Source organism: Gymnodraco acuticeps, unplaced genomic scaffold (genome assembly GCF_902827175.1).
Source record: "Gymnodraco acuticeps unplaced genomic scaffold, fGymAcu1.1, whole genome shotgun sequence".
Taxonomy (NCBI): domain Eukaryota; kingdom Metazoa; phylum Chordata; class Actinopteri; order Perciformes; family Bathydraconidae; genus Gymnodraco; species Gymnodraco acuticeps.
The window spans coordinates 1,226,647-1,241,828 of NW_022991973.1; the positions used below are offsets into that span (position 1 = coordinate 1,226,647).

At 40.9% G+C, this 15,182-nt stretch overlaps 1 protein-coding gene across 6 annotated transcripts in view; it reads right to left on the reverse strand.

Annotated features, from left to right (window-relative positions):
* The window catches only part of LOC117536136 (CUB and sushi domain-containing protein 3-like), a gene marked incomplete at its 5' end in the record, with an annotated part of 197,257 nt that overhangs the window by 29,371 nt on the left and 152,704 nt on the right, over nucleotides 1–15,182 (reverse strand). For all 6 annotated transcript variants that reach the window (XM_034200881.1, XM_034200880.1, XM_034200879.1 and 3 more), the window contains 6 exon segments: nucleotides 1,455–1,631; nucleotides 1,786–1,968; nucleotides 5,498–5,671; nucleotides 6,667–6,852; nucleotides 7,449–7,622; nucleotides 11,662–11,835. In XM_034200881.1, the coding sequence (XP_034056772.1) occupies nucleotides 1,455–1,631; nucleotides 1,786–1,968; nucleotides 5,498–5,671; nucleotides 6,667–6,852; nucleotides 7,449–7,622; nucleotides 11,662–11,835 (1,068 nt within the window).

Sequence of the window (15,182 nt, forward strand, 5' to 3'; positions counted from 1 at the left end):
GAGATGCCACTCTACAAGGAGCATCTCAACATCTTGGGCTGCCCTGAGGGTGGTGCCCCTGGAGACCATCTGCGCCGCGGCGTCGTGGGCGTCTTCTGGCACATTCTCCAGTTGTCATCAGGTCAATGTCGCCACTCCCCATTCTTTGGGCGTGGTCCTTTTGCCGAGCTCCGCTGTTTCCAGTGGTGAGCAAGGGCTTGGATTCTTCATGACATTGTTGGTATAAGTCATCCAGTGCTTAAAGCACCGCCTCTGGCGGTCAGTAGGGACGAAATAGAACGATAGTTACGGCTGTAACTACGGTTCTATGAGTCCCGGATGACCGCCAGAGTTCCCTGTCACTCAGAATTATTGTGTGCTCGCGAGAAGATTCTGGGAACAGATCCTCTGACGACACCGGCTGATATAGCCGGTGTCACGTGGGTCACAGGTGACTTTGTTGTTATTGGTACTCGAGCTGCGCATCCGCGCGATGGACATATCCAGTGCTTAAAGCACCGCCTCTGGCGGTCATCCGGGACTCATAGAACCGTAGTTACAGCCGTAACTATCGTTACGTGCCAGGCAGGCTGTACTTGTGTGGTTTTCCTTCCCTCCTGTGTTTCTCTCTTCTCCCTGTCTTCTGCACAGCTAATCAGCAGCTGATCTGTATCTGCCTGTGCACCTGAGTCTGATGGCTGATTGGATCCTCTCACCCTCAGCTGGCCTATCAGCAGCCAAGGCCGACCATAAAGGAGGCACCCAGGAAGTCTTCTCCCTCTCTCTCTCACCCTGGGCCTGTTGCTGATTGAGGAGCCTGCAATTGACTGCCTTGTTAAGAAAGTCATTCTACTTTGTTTGTTCTAACCTTTGATAAATGTATGTGTGTTGAGAGGTGGGGGAGTTAGGTAAGTCTGGGGTACCCTGTACATTTCTCATCACGTAGGTAACTAATGTTAAGACACACTAGGTTAGCGGATTGATGCCACCCCTGTATTCTGTTTTGTCCAGTTCTGAGTAGTTTAGTTAGTGAGGGTTTCTGTTTGAGTTTTGGTTTCAAAGGATAGATGTAGAGATAGGCCTGGTTTTGTTATGCTTATTTCTTTTGTTTGGCACAATCTCCTTTGACTCCTCCTCCTCCCACAAAGAGTATTTCTGTTAAACTTCTGTTCAGTTGGGTTGTTCAAGGAATAAACCAGTTGTCAACCTTTACGCTTACTCCCTCATAATTATTGGTTGTTGTGTGTTATTGTCTCCAGGTCCCCTAGACCTTATTGGGGACGTAACACAAATAGTATGGATATTTTTCATCTGGTAATGATCTTAACCAGATACATGTAAATGTAGTGGAGTAATAAATTGCATATTTTCCTAAAATTGTAGTGAAGTAAAAATATAAAGTTGCCGGAAGTGAATATACTCAAGAAAACTTGGGAAAGCTTTCCACCACTGTAATCATCCATCAGGTTACTCACTGGTGCAGTTGGGCTGCGCTCCTGACCATGTCCCGTTGGCCTGACACAGCCTGGTGGTGGCGCCGCTGAGCAGGTAGCCCTCCACGCAGGAGTAGATGACCGAGTGCGAAAACGTTGTTCCATCCAAGCGAAAGACCCGGCCATTACTGGGAGTGCCAGGGTTACCACACTGGACAGCTGGGGGGAAATGAGAGAAAAGAGCATCTCAGTGAGTTCCAGCTCTATGAATATGCTCATATAAACTGACTGTGCAGTACATGGGTGGATCTTTAGACTGGATCAGTGTCAGACTGTTGTTATGTGTTGAGATTAAGTAAAATTATCTTCCTACGTTTACAGAAGGGCTGTGTGCCAGACCACGTCCCATTAGGGAAGCACATCCGTTCTGAAGAACCAATCAGATCGTAGCCCTCTGTGCAGCTGAAATAAACCTTGGAACGGATCTTGAAATCCGTTTGTTCCCTGGAACCCTGGGAGGGAATGCCGGGATCGCCGCAGGAACCCGTTGTGTCGCCTACAGGGAGAGCAACGAGAAGAAAGTTAGGTCTCCGACTTCAAAACTACAACACTTTACATAACCAAGAATGTATTTCAAACCTTCAAATAACTTTTGAATTATCACATTTTAAATCCCAATAGAGAGCGCAAAAGATTAAAAAGACGCAAAATAACAATAATTGTTTTTCATCAACAAAATTGTAAAGTGAACTCAACAAAATGAGGTGAATATTTGCTTTGTTTTAATATGAATCGCATTCTCGGGAGACTTGAGTATAGCATGGGTACAATTTATTGTGGACGACACACATATGTTGGTGACAAGAGGCATATGTTTGCCTTAAGAGGGAATGTGTGTGAATGTGTGTGTGTGTGGGTGTGGATGCTGCTGCTGGTTGGGACGCACTGTATGTGTGAGTGATTCTCACTCTGCCCTTGCCGAGTCGCCTGGTCAGCAAATTCTGCCTGACAGACAGAGCGTGCTCCTGGGAACACCCACACACTTTCACACACACATTGTCACCTCCATGTACAAGCCAAACATTCCTAGTCACCATTTCCAATTTTGTTAATAGTCTAACATCTGCATCGGTTTATATGTGCATATAATTAACGTCAAAGCCTGACTAATTAGATAGTTTTGGATAGCTCTGAGAACGCAGAATGAATATTTTATCATTTTTACAGTGATTTTCAATTTCCTCACACCATCCTCATCTATTATTGACCATAATTCAAGGTGTGCAACAAAGTAGGTGGTGTGATAAACAACCACCCGAAGAATTCCCCATATGTATGTGCAATGTTTTTGTGATTACCCTCATACTCTTGACAAATAACCTAATTTCACACTGGCTCGGTTGGTGCTTTACTGCATAAATCTAGAGGCTTGTTGCCAAATTGAGCTTACACATACTTCAGACACAACTCATAATGACATAACATCTTGTGCAATGCTTCAGGATTTTTTCAAGTGAAAATAAATAAGCCTTTACCGCTTTGTCTCAGGATTCTTTAAAAGCTCAGAAATGTGAGAAAATCGTCTCCAGCAAGATGGAGGTTTTCTATGTGAATATTGGGATCTAAAACGGAGCCCAAACACAACAAAAATGGCATCTTTAGAGATGTTACCTCCTATACAACTGCAATGGAAGCTCACACATACACAGCTCCAAAGTCACCATGCAGCCTCCGGTGTATCTGGTCTCAACGGGGAGAACAACCAATTTACCTGATGTCACTGCTGCATGTGTGTATTTCTAAGTGTGTGTCATACAAAGTCTATGGCGTGCACGTATCTGCAGGTTTCTGTGTGACAGAGCATTGTGAAAACTAATCTCGGTTGTTTCCCTCAGGTGACTTTGGAACAACCACTAATCGGTCACACACACACACACACACACACACACACACACACACACACGTCTATCTGATAGAAAGTATTTGGCTCTACTCTGACTCGGGTAAATTCACGGGTTACTGAGCTGAAGCTCCTTTGCCCAGGTTTGCAGGAGTTGTCATTAAGCTCGACGATAAAAGCTACAAGGCTATAACCTTCTTACTCGTCTGATCCAGAGACTTACTGGAGGCTGCCGAGTAGGGAAGGTGGGGGCAAATAAAACCGTTTGAACATCATGTCGTTTCTTATAAAATATAGTTTCCAAATCACATGTTTGTTTAACTAGCTGTAACTAAAGATTTAAGGAATAGCTGACATTTTGGCTAATTCTACCATTGCCCTTTAAATATGATGCAGCAGCCAGCAAGGGATCTTAGCATTAAGGTTTAAAGCAGGGAAACGGCTAGCTGCATGCATGTCTTCTTGTTTTTTTTTAATACTAATTACAACAATAATACGAAATATGAACATTATGTTGAGTTAAAACCACAGTTAAAATAGACTGTTCAAACAACACCAAATGAATACATATTTTAGTAGTGTGTCTGTTTTGATTACATTTTACTAGGGTAAAAAAATGTAATCTGGGAAGTTTTTGACTTTTGAATCCTAAGTGTTTGGGGGATCAAGTTTGTGAATAATCAGTAGATGGAAGCATTTTAGAAAACCAATTCACTTCAAAAGGATAGCAAACCACCACATAATTCACTAATAGCATTAGCTATAAAATGTCATTTCATCTACCAGCTGCATTCCCTCTAAATCAAGATTAGTTTATTGGAAAGATCAAGCTGGTATGACCATACGCATCAAAATGTGGTATCAATCTTTTATCAGTTAAACAACAGAACCAAAAACATGGAACCAATGCTGTTTAATGTATAGGCCTAATCAATAGATATTCAAGCTGTGAATGCAGTGCCTGAATAAGGCGTCAAGTCTCAAGTACATCAAGTCTCAAAGCATTTTAGTGTAGGTAGAATACCAAATCCAAGTCTGTTAGAAAATGCACAATCGGCTCTATTACATAATGTATTCTCAATAAAGTAAACATGAATGTAATTTGAGGCTCCAGGGCTAGACACAGTAACCACTCTACCTCCTAGTTTTAAATAAATGTATTATTACCCCTGAAATGTGCTGTCAGAAACATCATTACATTAGAAACAACATTAGCTTATCAACAGTCAACAAGCTGAATTGCTGACGTCGCTTTTCTACCATGGGTACAAACCTGCCAGGTATAAGCCATGAATCACTGCTACGTACACCATTACCCTGGCTCACCCTGCGTATGCCCCAGGCAATAGCTGTAAATAACAATGAGTTTTTAGTCAACTCGTCTGGAATGAGTTTCCAGTGAGTTTGTTATATAAGCAGCAGCTGGAAGCCTCTCAGCCTAGAGAGCCATAATCATGCCTCCAGCCATCCCTCTGAGAACAATATAAGTTAGACGGTTTGTTTATACAAGATGGAAGGTAAGGAGGCTTGCTGTCTGGAGAGACAATATAGCTCAATAAGTGATGATATATGCATATACAGTAAATCCAGCAGGGTGGGGGGGGGGGGGGGGCTACACTGCGGTAAACAAAGTTGTCTTAAATCACTACAACTTATGCTAAAGAAAATGCTCAGGTAACACTGAAGTATTTAAACGTGTTAATATTTAAAGAACCGCTCCATATGTTCATTTGTATTCTCATCCTTCAGTTCTCCTCAAGAGAGAAAACACATTCATTTCTGAGAGACATCATAAGAAAGAAAAGTAGGTTTACAAATAGTTGAAATTGAACAACCAGTAAATAAATGCTCATGGCCAAGGGTCCATGGCTGTGGATTTACAGTATGTGGGTGTGTGGGGGGGGGGGAGGTTATGCTCCACAACCCTTTTAACAGACAGGGACTGATATGTTCTCTTTTCATGCGCCAGGCCGAGCTTCTATCTGCCCATCCATCCATCCCATTATCCCTTCCACTGAGTGCAAGGGGGTAAGAAATTGGGCCTGCATGAAGTGCTCCACACTCTGTTGAGTCTACATGTTTTTAGACGTCTCATCTTTCATCTACATCTCCCATCCATCCATCTCCCCCTACTGATAGGGTGGGCTACAAAGTCGGTATATTCAATAGAGGTTAAAATGGTTACCAGAGCAGAAGGGCATGGGGGCACTCCACATCCCGTTGAGCTGACAAGTCCTGGATGATTCTCCTTTCAGCTGTCTCCCACCAAGACAAGAGTATCGGACCGTTGAACCAAATGTAAACTTAACTCCACTCAGCACACCGTTAGGGGGAGAGCCGGGGTGACCACAATCCACAACTAGAGATCAGAAGAGAGGGAGAGAGAGTTAGGGATTGAGAGGCTGAGGATAGACAGCTAGTTTCAACTAAACACAGCTTTGTGAGAGGAGCTGCATTAACTGTTGTCAAGAACTCAAAGTACAGATTTAGAACACACATGTTAAGGATTGTGGGTAGTGAGGAAACAGGCAGACACACTGCAGATCATTTTAAGCACTCCTTTAATCAAGCAATATGTATAAAGTGAGCTTTGGCATGTGCAGCTACTGTATTTTGGCTGTCTTTTCAAACTAAAATGGTCTTGACGTCCTCTACAGTGGACATACTGTAACATTTAAAAATTCAATAACATTTAAAAATTCTAAATTGCAAGATGTTTTTTTAACCCTAAATAGGTAGGGTTAAAAAAAATAAAGAAGATTAGAAAACACTTTTTTTCCTCGGTTCCCAGGAGGATATAGCAGAGAAATAGGGGGATCATAGAAGAGAGAGCAATATACTGATCTTTTATTGAACTCATGACATTGATTTCGATTTTGGATATCGGAATAATTTATCAAAATGTAATTGTTTAAATATACAGTATCAACACCTCTATTAATAAAAGCCAACAGTGTTTTTTCAGAAGACTTGTACTTTAAACCCACCACATTTTTGGCAGAACCTTGAGTCCTTTTGTTCTGGTGCCTGGTCCAAGTGTCCAATTAAAAAAGGTTTAAAGGTTAACATTCGTTCCACGGTCCATGGTGGTATGGATTGTTATTTCCATGGCCAAACAATGAGAAGTCTGCTGTCTTACCCCCGTCTTAAAAACCAAGGTTAAAAATAACTACGAGTTTTGAGAGGTTACTCTGCCGCCGCTATTATTATAAACTGCATTATGTGCCTTCTGTATAATTAAATACGTGACAGGTGCAGCAACAGTAACTAAGGGCAGTCAGGCTTGGAAAAGGCAATTCACTATATTTTTTCATTGTGAAATTAAAAAGACAAAAGGACACAGATCAAACTAACCTATACATTCGGGCAGAGGTTTGTCCCACTGTCCAGTAGGCTGACAGGACAGAACAGGTGATCCAAACAGGTAATACCCCGGGTTACAGTCGTAGAAGACCACAGTGCCAAAGGTGAAGTTCCCGTGCTCTATTTTACTCTGCCGGATGGAGTTGGCTGGGATACCTGGATCAGAGCAATTGACCACTATACACAGAGAGACACAGAGACACACACACACACACAAGTACACAGAGAGAGAAAAGCATGTGTTATTTGGCTTAAACCAGGGAGAGTCAATTCTCTTCCCTCTCTTCCTTTTTTCTGCCTGTGAAATAATAAAGGGCTTAAAAAGGAGATTAATTAAGTGTTTAAGATGGTAAATATGGCAAATGAGTTGATGATGATGGCAGGTTTGTGTGTTCTGGATCCAGCACCCATGCAGGGTAATGCTTGCTTTCAATGGGTTGCATTTTACATTTTACACGATTCATTGCCATTTCATTCTGTAATCTTGGTGGAGCGCTGATAGCTTGTGTACGAACTTGTGAGCACAATCAAGACATTTCCATTCATGAGGCTGGAGCCAGGAGGGATGTAGAGAAATAAATCTAGCTCAAAACTTCAATAAATTAAATAAAGGATGAAGAGTCTATGAGCTGAAATGAAACGAGCAGTGGTAAAACACGGGAGAGCCAACTTGGGAAATGCAGAAAGGGTAAATAAACATAAGAGTTTGGATGGTAATAAAAGGTTAGGGATAAATAAGGTTAGGGGGGAATACACTTAACTTTTCTCCCCACCTTTACACGTTGGGGGCGGGTGGCTCCACTGTCGGTTGGCCTGACACTGAGCATGTGCGGGCCCCTCCATCTCATAACCCCGGTTACACACAAAGCTGACCACGTTGTTGAGGTTGAAGCCGTTTCCCACCGTACGACCATATATGGGACTTCCTGGATGGCCACAGCTGATCGCTAAAGGGAAGACAAGAGAGTGAACCGTGGAGACATGGAACAAGCAGATTTTTGAATATATTTAAATAAGTCTATTTTGAGAGTGCTCATTACAAATGTGCATGTCGGGTTGCGTCATTGTGTTTAATATGAATGTCTTTAAAACCGATATTAAATCACATGAAAGGAAATAAACTTAAAATGTGTTAACCCCTGTTTACAGAAACATTTATATGTTTTGTAACATCTACTGTTCATTGCTTGACACCACAATAATTCCTTTTTTTTCCTCGATATAGAGATATAAAGTCTTTATTATGGGGGAATGTTTCTGGGTGCAAACGTTTTTCAGCATTCAATGTCATTTAGTTGCAGCTGAACTAGTTTAAATGTCAACATATGTTGACTTTTCATGTCAAATTGGCGGATGTTAAATTCAGAACATCAAATTCATCAAAGCAAAATCTCCTCTTGAGATAAAAGCTACAAACGTGCGATCTCTAGCAGACATACAAATCTGAGACCATGTAATGTATTGCAAAAACAAACAACCTAAAAGAAGCACAGATTTGGGACAAATATCAATACAATTTTTACGAGTAATGGATAAATAATTACGAGATGCCTGATGATCTAGCAGACACAGCAAATATCTCTATTTAGGGACATCATTTCAAAAAAAAATTAGATCTTGCATCTTCTGCATTAGCATTAAGTGACCTCTGTTTGGCATTGTGCATCATAATTATTCATTGTGTTAACTTCACTCACTGGAGCTACTTAGAAGTTTGTGTGTGTCCCTTGTCCGCATTGTGCTGACAAATGTGTTTTAATGTTTGTGTTAACAGATAGTTAAACTACCCCCTTTAAACGAGAGGAGAGGAGAGGAGAAGAAAGGAGAGGAGGTTGACCATAGAACGAAAAAGGGAAAGACACAGACGAGGAGGGTAGTAAGGTGCATTGGGAAAAGGAGAAAAAACCAAGACATTTTCAGAAAAAAGGAAACTAGAAGAGATGATAGCGACAAGAAGAGCAGACAGGAAGGAAGGGGAGGAAGCCATGGCCTTATTTTCACTTGATCAGTGAGAATCAGTTTGTTTGCCTGCCTAAGATACAAATGTTTTTGACACCGTTAGCATGCTTTGCAGATACACACACACACACACACACACACACACACACACACACACACACACACACACACAACACACACACACACACACACACACACACACACACACACACACACACACACACACACACACACACACACACACACACACACACACACACACACACACACAACACACACCACACACACACACACACACACACACACACCACACCACACACACACACACACACACACACACACACACACACACACATCACGGTCTCATCATCATTCTGTGTTTGTGCCTCTAAACAAGAGCCTCTCATCTACATAATTACAGTATAATTTGGCTGTAAAATGATTTCCCTCAATAACTCCTGCATGAATAACCACAATAAAAACAGCAGAGCACAGAAACACCAGATCCACACACATATCCTAAACATAAACACAAATATATACACAAAAACAGATTATTTCTGATATAAAGTCCCTATGATGACACTTCTCGTCCTTTAAGTGTCATAGTCAAAACAATTTCTTAGAGGAAATAAACTCTCTGCTACTCCAGAATGTTGACACTGCTTCACCACCTACATCTTTTAAACATGGTTCTAATTTAGTGAACAAACGGGCTGTCTCTTTGGGAAAAGGTGCCTGTGGCTGGCTAGAGTTGGCTCATCATCGCCACCTTACCCGTGCCCAGTTGCTGCCTAAAAAACTTCAGGACGCCCACAGTAAGTGACCGATTTTAGAACATTTTCACAGAAGCCTGGACATTTCAGAGAGGTCTGCTTTATCATCAAGCCTAGCAATTTATCTCAGCCAGACCACAGAGGCAGTTTGGCCCTCTGGCCCTTTGTATAAGACTGCTGGTGTGAATCTGCCGAACCTCAGGACTATTTGGTGAATACAAAAATATTTCTCAAAATACATATTGAATCACTCTTGAACAAAAAGGTTTAATTTTGATATTTCCACCCTCGAGTGAAATTGGACTGGGGTTTATCGGCTCGACCAGATTAATGCCCCTTTCACACCAACGTGGTACCCGTTCTAGCTCTGTGCTAGAGCTTTTCTGGTTCGGAATCGTTTTTTATTTTCAGCCCCCGCTTTGTTCACACCGCCCAGAGCCCGAGTGGTGCTGTGTCATTGCGTCATCGTCATGACCTCACCGTTTACGTCGCTGATTTTCTCCCCGATGGCGTCGGGTCGATGATCGTGTTTCTTTTAATCATACGAAGCCAGATTAAATTAAATAACTACTTCTTAACCCCTATACTTTTCTCCAGAGTGCTGTGGTTCATTGTTTATAAATGTGTTTGGCATAAGCCGTTCTCTACAGGCACATTTTACCGGTGTATTTTTTATTATGATTCTACTTGTGATAGTCGGATATGACAAGCTGTGCAGCCCATATATTGATTCCATCCGATAGCTGCTATAATACAAAACAAAACGTCTGCCTCTCTCCACAATGATCAATAACAGTGAACGGATGGTCAAAGTAAGGTACAAATAAACAGAACCACACGAAGCCTGGTTAGTGTTGCCTGACTTTATAAAGTGTGTTTTTTTTTACAAGGGTGTGGTTGCATTCTAGTCACTTTGGTCAGCGCTATTGCTTGTTACAACTTTCATTTGCCGTACTCGCCATAAACTGCTATTGCTCAGGTTGATCCCGCCCCTGCCCCCGCCTCTGACGTAAGCGGATCTTGCTTCTAGACAGACAATTTTTTTGGTGCTTGAAAAGCACCGGTTTCCGGAGCTTAGAGGCAGCTCCGCTGCGGTGTGAACAGGAAAAAACTGTGCTTTTCAGGCTCTAGCTCCAAACCGGCCCTGGAACCGCGTTGGTGTGAAGGGGCATGAGTCCCTTGGTGCTGCGTGGATAAACAATGTTAAAGGTAGCTACTGTTTTAACTGAATATGTTGTTACACATGTCACTTATTAAACCAATTTCACACAGCTGAATCTACGACAAAATGTAAGCAGTTGAAATAAATTCTTGGTAGTTTGAGGCCAGGTTTAGACAACGAAGAATGTGTAATAAAACAAGACAATATATTTGCTCTGTATATTGTTGGCTTTTGAGTCTGTTAAAGATGTGCAATGCTTAATTACTGGACATATCTTCAATATAAAATCAGGGTAAGTCTGTGCTTTAATGTTATCACAATTGTAAAGACAGCGTTGTGAGGCTCTCATTGTGTTTTTATTTAGATTTTGCACTTAAAGGTAATTTTGGAGAAACCAGCTCGAGTGCGCTAGAATTTGAAAATACACAGCCGGAACAAATCTGCCACTTCCTTACAGAGCCCCTCCTCCAACACACACGAACGCGCACATGACCAATGAGGGCACGAGATAAGTTTGTGCACAGATGGAAGGCTGACAGGCAGGTAGGCCATCCAGTTATTTTAGCCGGGCCTGTCGTGCTTTTTACAGTACTACGGCTTCCACAGTTGACATTTTTTTATAGATTTTTTGTCAAAGCACTTAAGATATTCATTGCTATCGGGATGTTAAGAGCATTCCATGGAATATAACAAAAAGTGTATTTCGAGCCGGTTTCTCAAACTTACCTACCCCACCTTTAAGAGCAAATCAAGCAGAAATAAAAATAGTTTTCAATAAATGAAATTATTTGTATCAATCACACATCAACACCACCACACTTACTCCCACATACCCAAAAGGCTTGATCCTTGTTAGTATTCCCTAAATCAGTTTGTGTAACCACTGAACTACAGCAAATATTTGTCTTCAGGCGTTTTTATAATGATGTGCTGGTTCAGGATACACTCTTGATTTAGTGATTTCCTGTTCACTGAGTCGACCTTCTGAACAATTGCTTTCTTCTACTACTTGTAATGTCAGTTTTCTGAAAAGACAGGAAGCCGACCAGATCATAGCTTGTAAAAGAGACAGATAAGTGTATTCCTTACATATACAGACAGGCAGTTGTCCAGACCACTGGTTTTCTTGGAGACAGATTCGAACCGATGAGCCTATTAGTCGAAATCCAGGCATGCACTGATACACGACCGTATCACGGTAACCAAAGTTCTCCCCGATCACCTGACCGTTCACAATGCCTTCTGGGATCCCACAGTGACCGGCTGAAAGACACAGAAAGACATACAGACGACTCAGAATGGTGTTCCTGAACGTGCCTTAGAAACGTCGCTGCAAAGATAATATGTTGTAGCACTCACTTTTATTTGTAAATGGCCTCTCTCATTATTAACTATTTCAGATTATATTCCTATAAATGTGTTTCTCTATTATTCCAGGTCTTGGCTGTCCTATATCTACCTTGGATAGACAAAACAGACATAATACAAATCTTGTATTGGATGAAAATCTTGGAGATTTCCATGTATTATTCTCTTAAGTGCCACCTATGATCAAGAGGGGTAATTGTAGATGTATGTTTGGATCTCACTTCAAAGAAATCCAAACAGTCTTGCCTTTTCCTGGAAAATGTTGCAACAGACAACCAATTTTTAACATTGCAAATCTTAAGGCTTTGATTTCGGTTTGCCGTAGGCTCAATATCCTTTTGGGTGGTGTTAGAAATTAAAATCAATGTTTTGATGGCATAATGTACCTTAAATGTACCTTCAGTTTAAATGCTGTTTTATACTGAAAAACCAGAAAATTATTGTGCACAACCAGTTAAGCTTTTATTCTGAAAATCCTTCATCTCCGGTTAGCATGTGGCTAGTTTACCATTTCTTATAGAGGTTAATTTAGTAGCGAAATGACATGGAGTGATGCACACCGAAACCTACTGATTTTAACACTGCAACTATAGACGTATTATTATTGCTGAATATTAAATGAAGGTATAGTTTCTTTGAATAAAGTTATTGTTTACAGACGTGGGTAAGATGTGACAACATCCGGAATGACCAGAAACCAAACCAGCCGTGAAGTATTTTCTGTATTTTTTTAGAATATTAACTACAACGTTTAGAATGTGTTAAAGGAAAAGGGATGAAAGACAATATGAGGAGAAGAGGCGTGTTTAAGTATATATTGAATGTACAATGGCTGAATCCTCTGTTTAAACGTAACAACGGACATTAAGATGTGGAGGGCCGGCCCGCAGGGAGGAGCCTGCAGAAGCTATATAACAGCAGCACCTGAGCGGTTCGGCCTCTTTTCTCTGCTAGCGGGGAGCCAGAGACAGCTGCTTTTCTGTCGGACAATATCCTGTTGTGACTTTACCACGCTTTTTATTAATTAAAGTACCAATTTGAAAAACATCTCAGAGACTCCATTTAGTCTCCTTTTTAAGCTTCTCTTTCCTGGACACGAGAATAACCATCACAGTTAACAGTGGCTCGTTCAGCGATAGAAAGATGGTGAATTAACAGACCGTTTATTTAAATGAAATCTTCAAAACGTTGAGGTTAACGTGCAATTTTACTCTACGATTTTTTAACAAATCTCCTATGTAACCTAGGGCTAAAGACTTTTTCATGACAATGATGTTTTAGGTTCAGGCTTATAACCATGATATGCATCTGGGTTACAGGGAGAGAATCTCAGAAAAAACCGTAACAATTGAATCAAGCCTTGTAGTTTTAAACAAACCTTGTGGGTTTAACATCATCTCAGTTGTTGCCTCCATATGGGACATTAAGATGTTAAACAGCTGTTGAAAACATTTTGCTAGCCTGTAAAAGAAGCAATTGCAGCTTGAAACCTGTTTATCTTGTCAATGAAACATTTGAATCTGAGCAAACACACGCCATGAAATATCAAAGATGGAGCACAACAAGCGCTCCATCTTCAAGAACAATATTAAGCTCTATCATAAATTGGACAACCTGTCATAGAGAGGCGAAGTCCCTCCCTTTCCGGGGAGCTCCCTTATTTCGGAAAAAGTATGTATTGAAGTCAATGGCGAGAGACAGATTATCTTTCGATTCCGTTTTAATTGTGCCACGAATTACACATATGATGTTTGTCAATTTAAAAGATAACTTTGCAAGTCAAAACAATTAAAATGTGTCGTAAAACTGTGAAGTAACACTTTTTTTTTTGTGTGAACCCGCTCAATGAACTACATCTCCCGTCTCGCACCACACACCAAGACGGCCGTGACGTTGGCATATCTCACTTCTTTATTTCAGAATGAGGCGAAAAGTATTAAAAGTGGTGAAAATCAAGTCTGGGGATGTTGAGAGCTGTATACACAGAAGGGGAGTTAGTCGGTTCCGTAAGAGCCAGCATGCGGGACCGGGATTCTGGGATTTGTAGTCTTTCTAGTTGCGTATTTTTCATAGTCTTATATTTCAACAGTTTTATAACAAACTGTGACTTTTTTGACATGGAAATTATTTTTTAAGATTGACAAACATCATATGTGTAATTCATGGCACAATTCAAACGGGATCGAAAGATACGTTTTCTCTCCCCATTGACTTCAGTACATAATTTTTCCGAAATAAGGTCCCATGGGTCGGAAGTAGATGGGCGGGACTTCGCCTCTCTATTTATGTTGAAGTCTCTGATGGGAATTTGCCCCCTTACAGCATTTACACAGATGTGTCATTGCTGTCGAAAGCATCTACCTTTTAAATGAAGATGTTTCTGTGTTTATTAAGTATCAGGCTTTACCGGTAACAGCCAACCAAACAGGAGTAAATGTATTCTCAGAAACTTTGGATTGGGTATTGATTTTGTTCTTTACAGTAGATCAGTGTCAAAAGCAGCCAGGAGAGTGGGAGGGAACAGGAAGAGAAAAGGTTGCTCTGCATAACCTTTGTCCTCCCACATTGTCTTTGAGATTTTGCGGCATTTCTAAAGTAAGACGATTTTTACTTTCTTGAAAATGTTGCAGAAGAACTTATGTATAAGGAATAAACATTAGTACAAAACTGTATTTTTCATGATTGAACAAATGAGGGTAATTATAGAAAATATTTTGTGCATCAGCTTTGATTACAAAGATGATTGGAATAAGAAACACAACAACACCGATTTTAAAATTAGAAAAAACAAGTACAGTAAAAGCTAGATTGGTTTTCAAAGGATAATTGGCAAAGTTATTGACTGAAAATGCTGTTTATAGCACTTTTTTAGGGCTCAATACATTTATTTTTTGACAGAACCTTGCCTCCTCATCAGTCTAGGTTAAGTTTCAATGAACCTTCCCGTTCTAAATTGCATCTCATATCCCCCCTCGGCTTGTGAAGTATTCTGGGAAGCGCTGTTTCTACTGAGGCTTCATGGAGAAATGACAGCAACTTGTCATAGCATATGTTAACTTTCGCTGGCACACTGACAGAAGAAATAAGCTGTTTTTTTCTGGCTTATATATATATATATATATAAAAAAAAGCATTCTAACTGAATTTAGTGAGTGCACAGCAGAAGCTCGTAATAGTTTTTTCTTGGGAGGTGGACGAGGTTAGAGTAGAGCAGCTGTGCAGACCCTGCCTTTGATACCTGT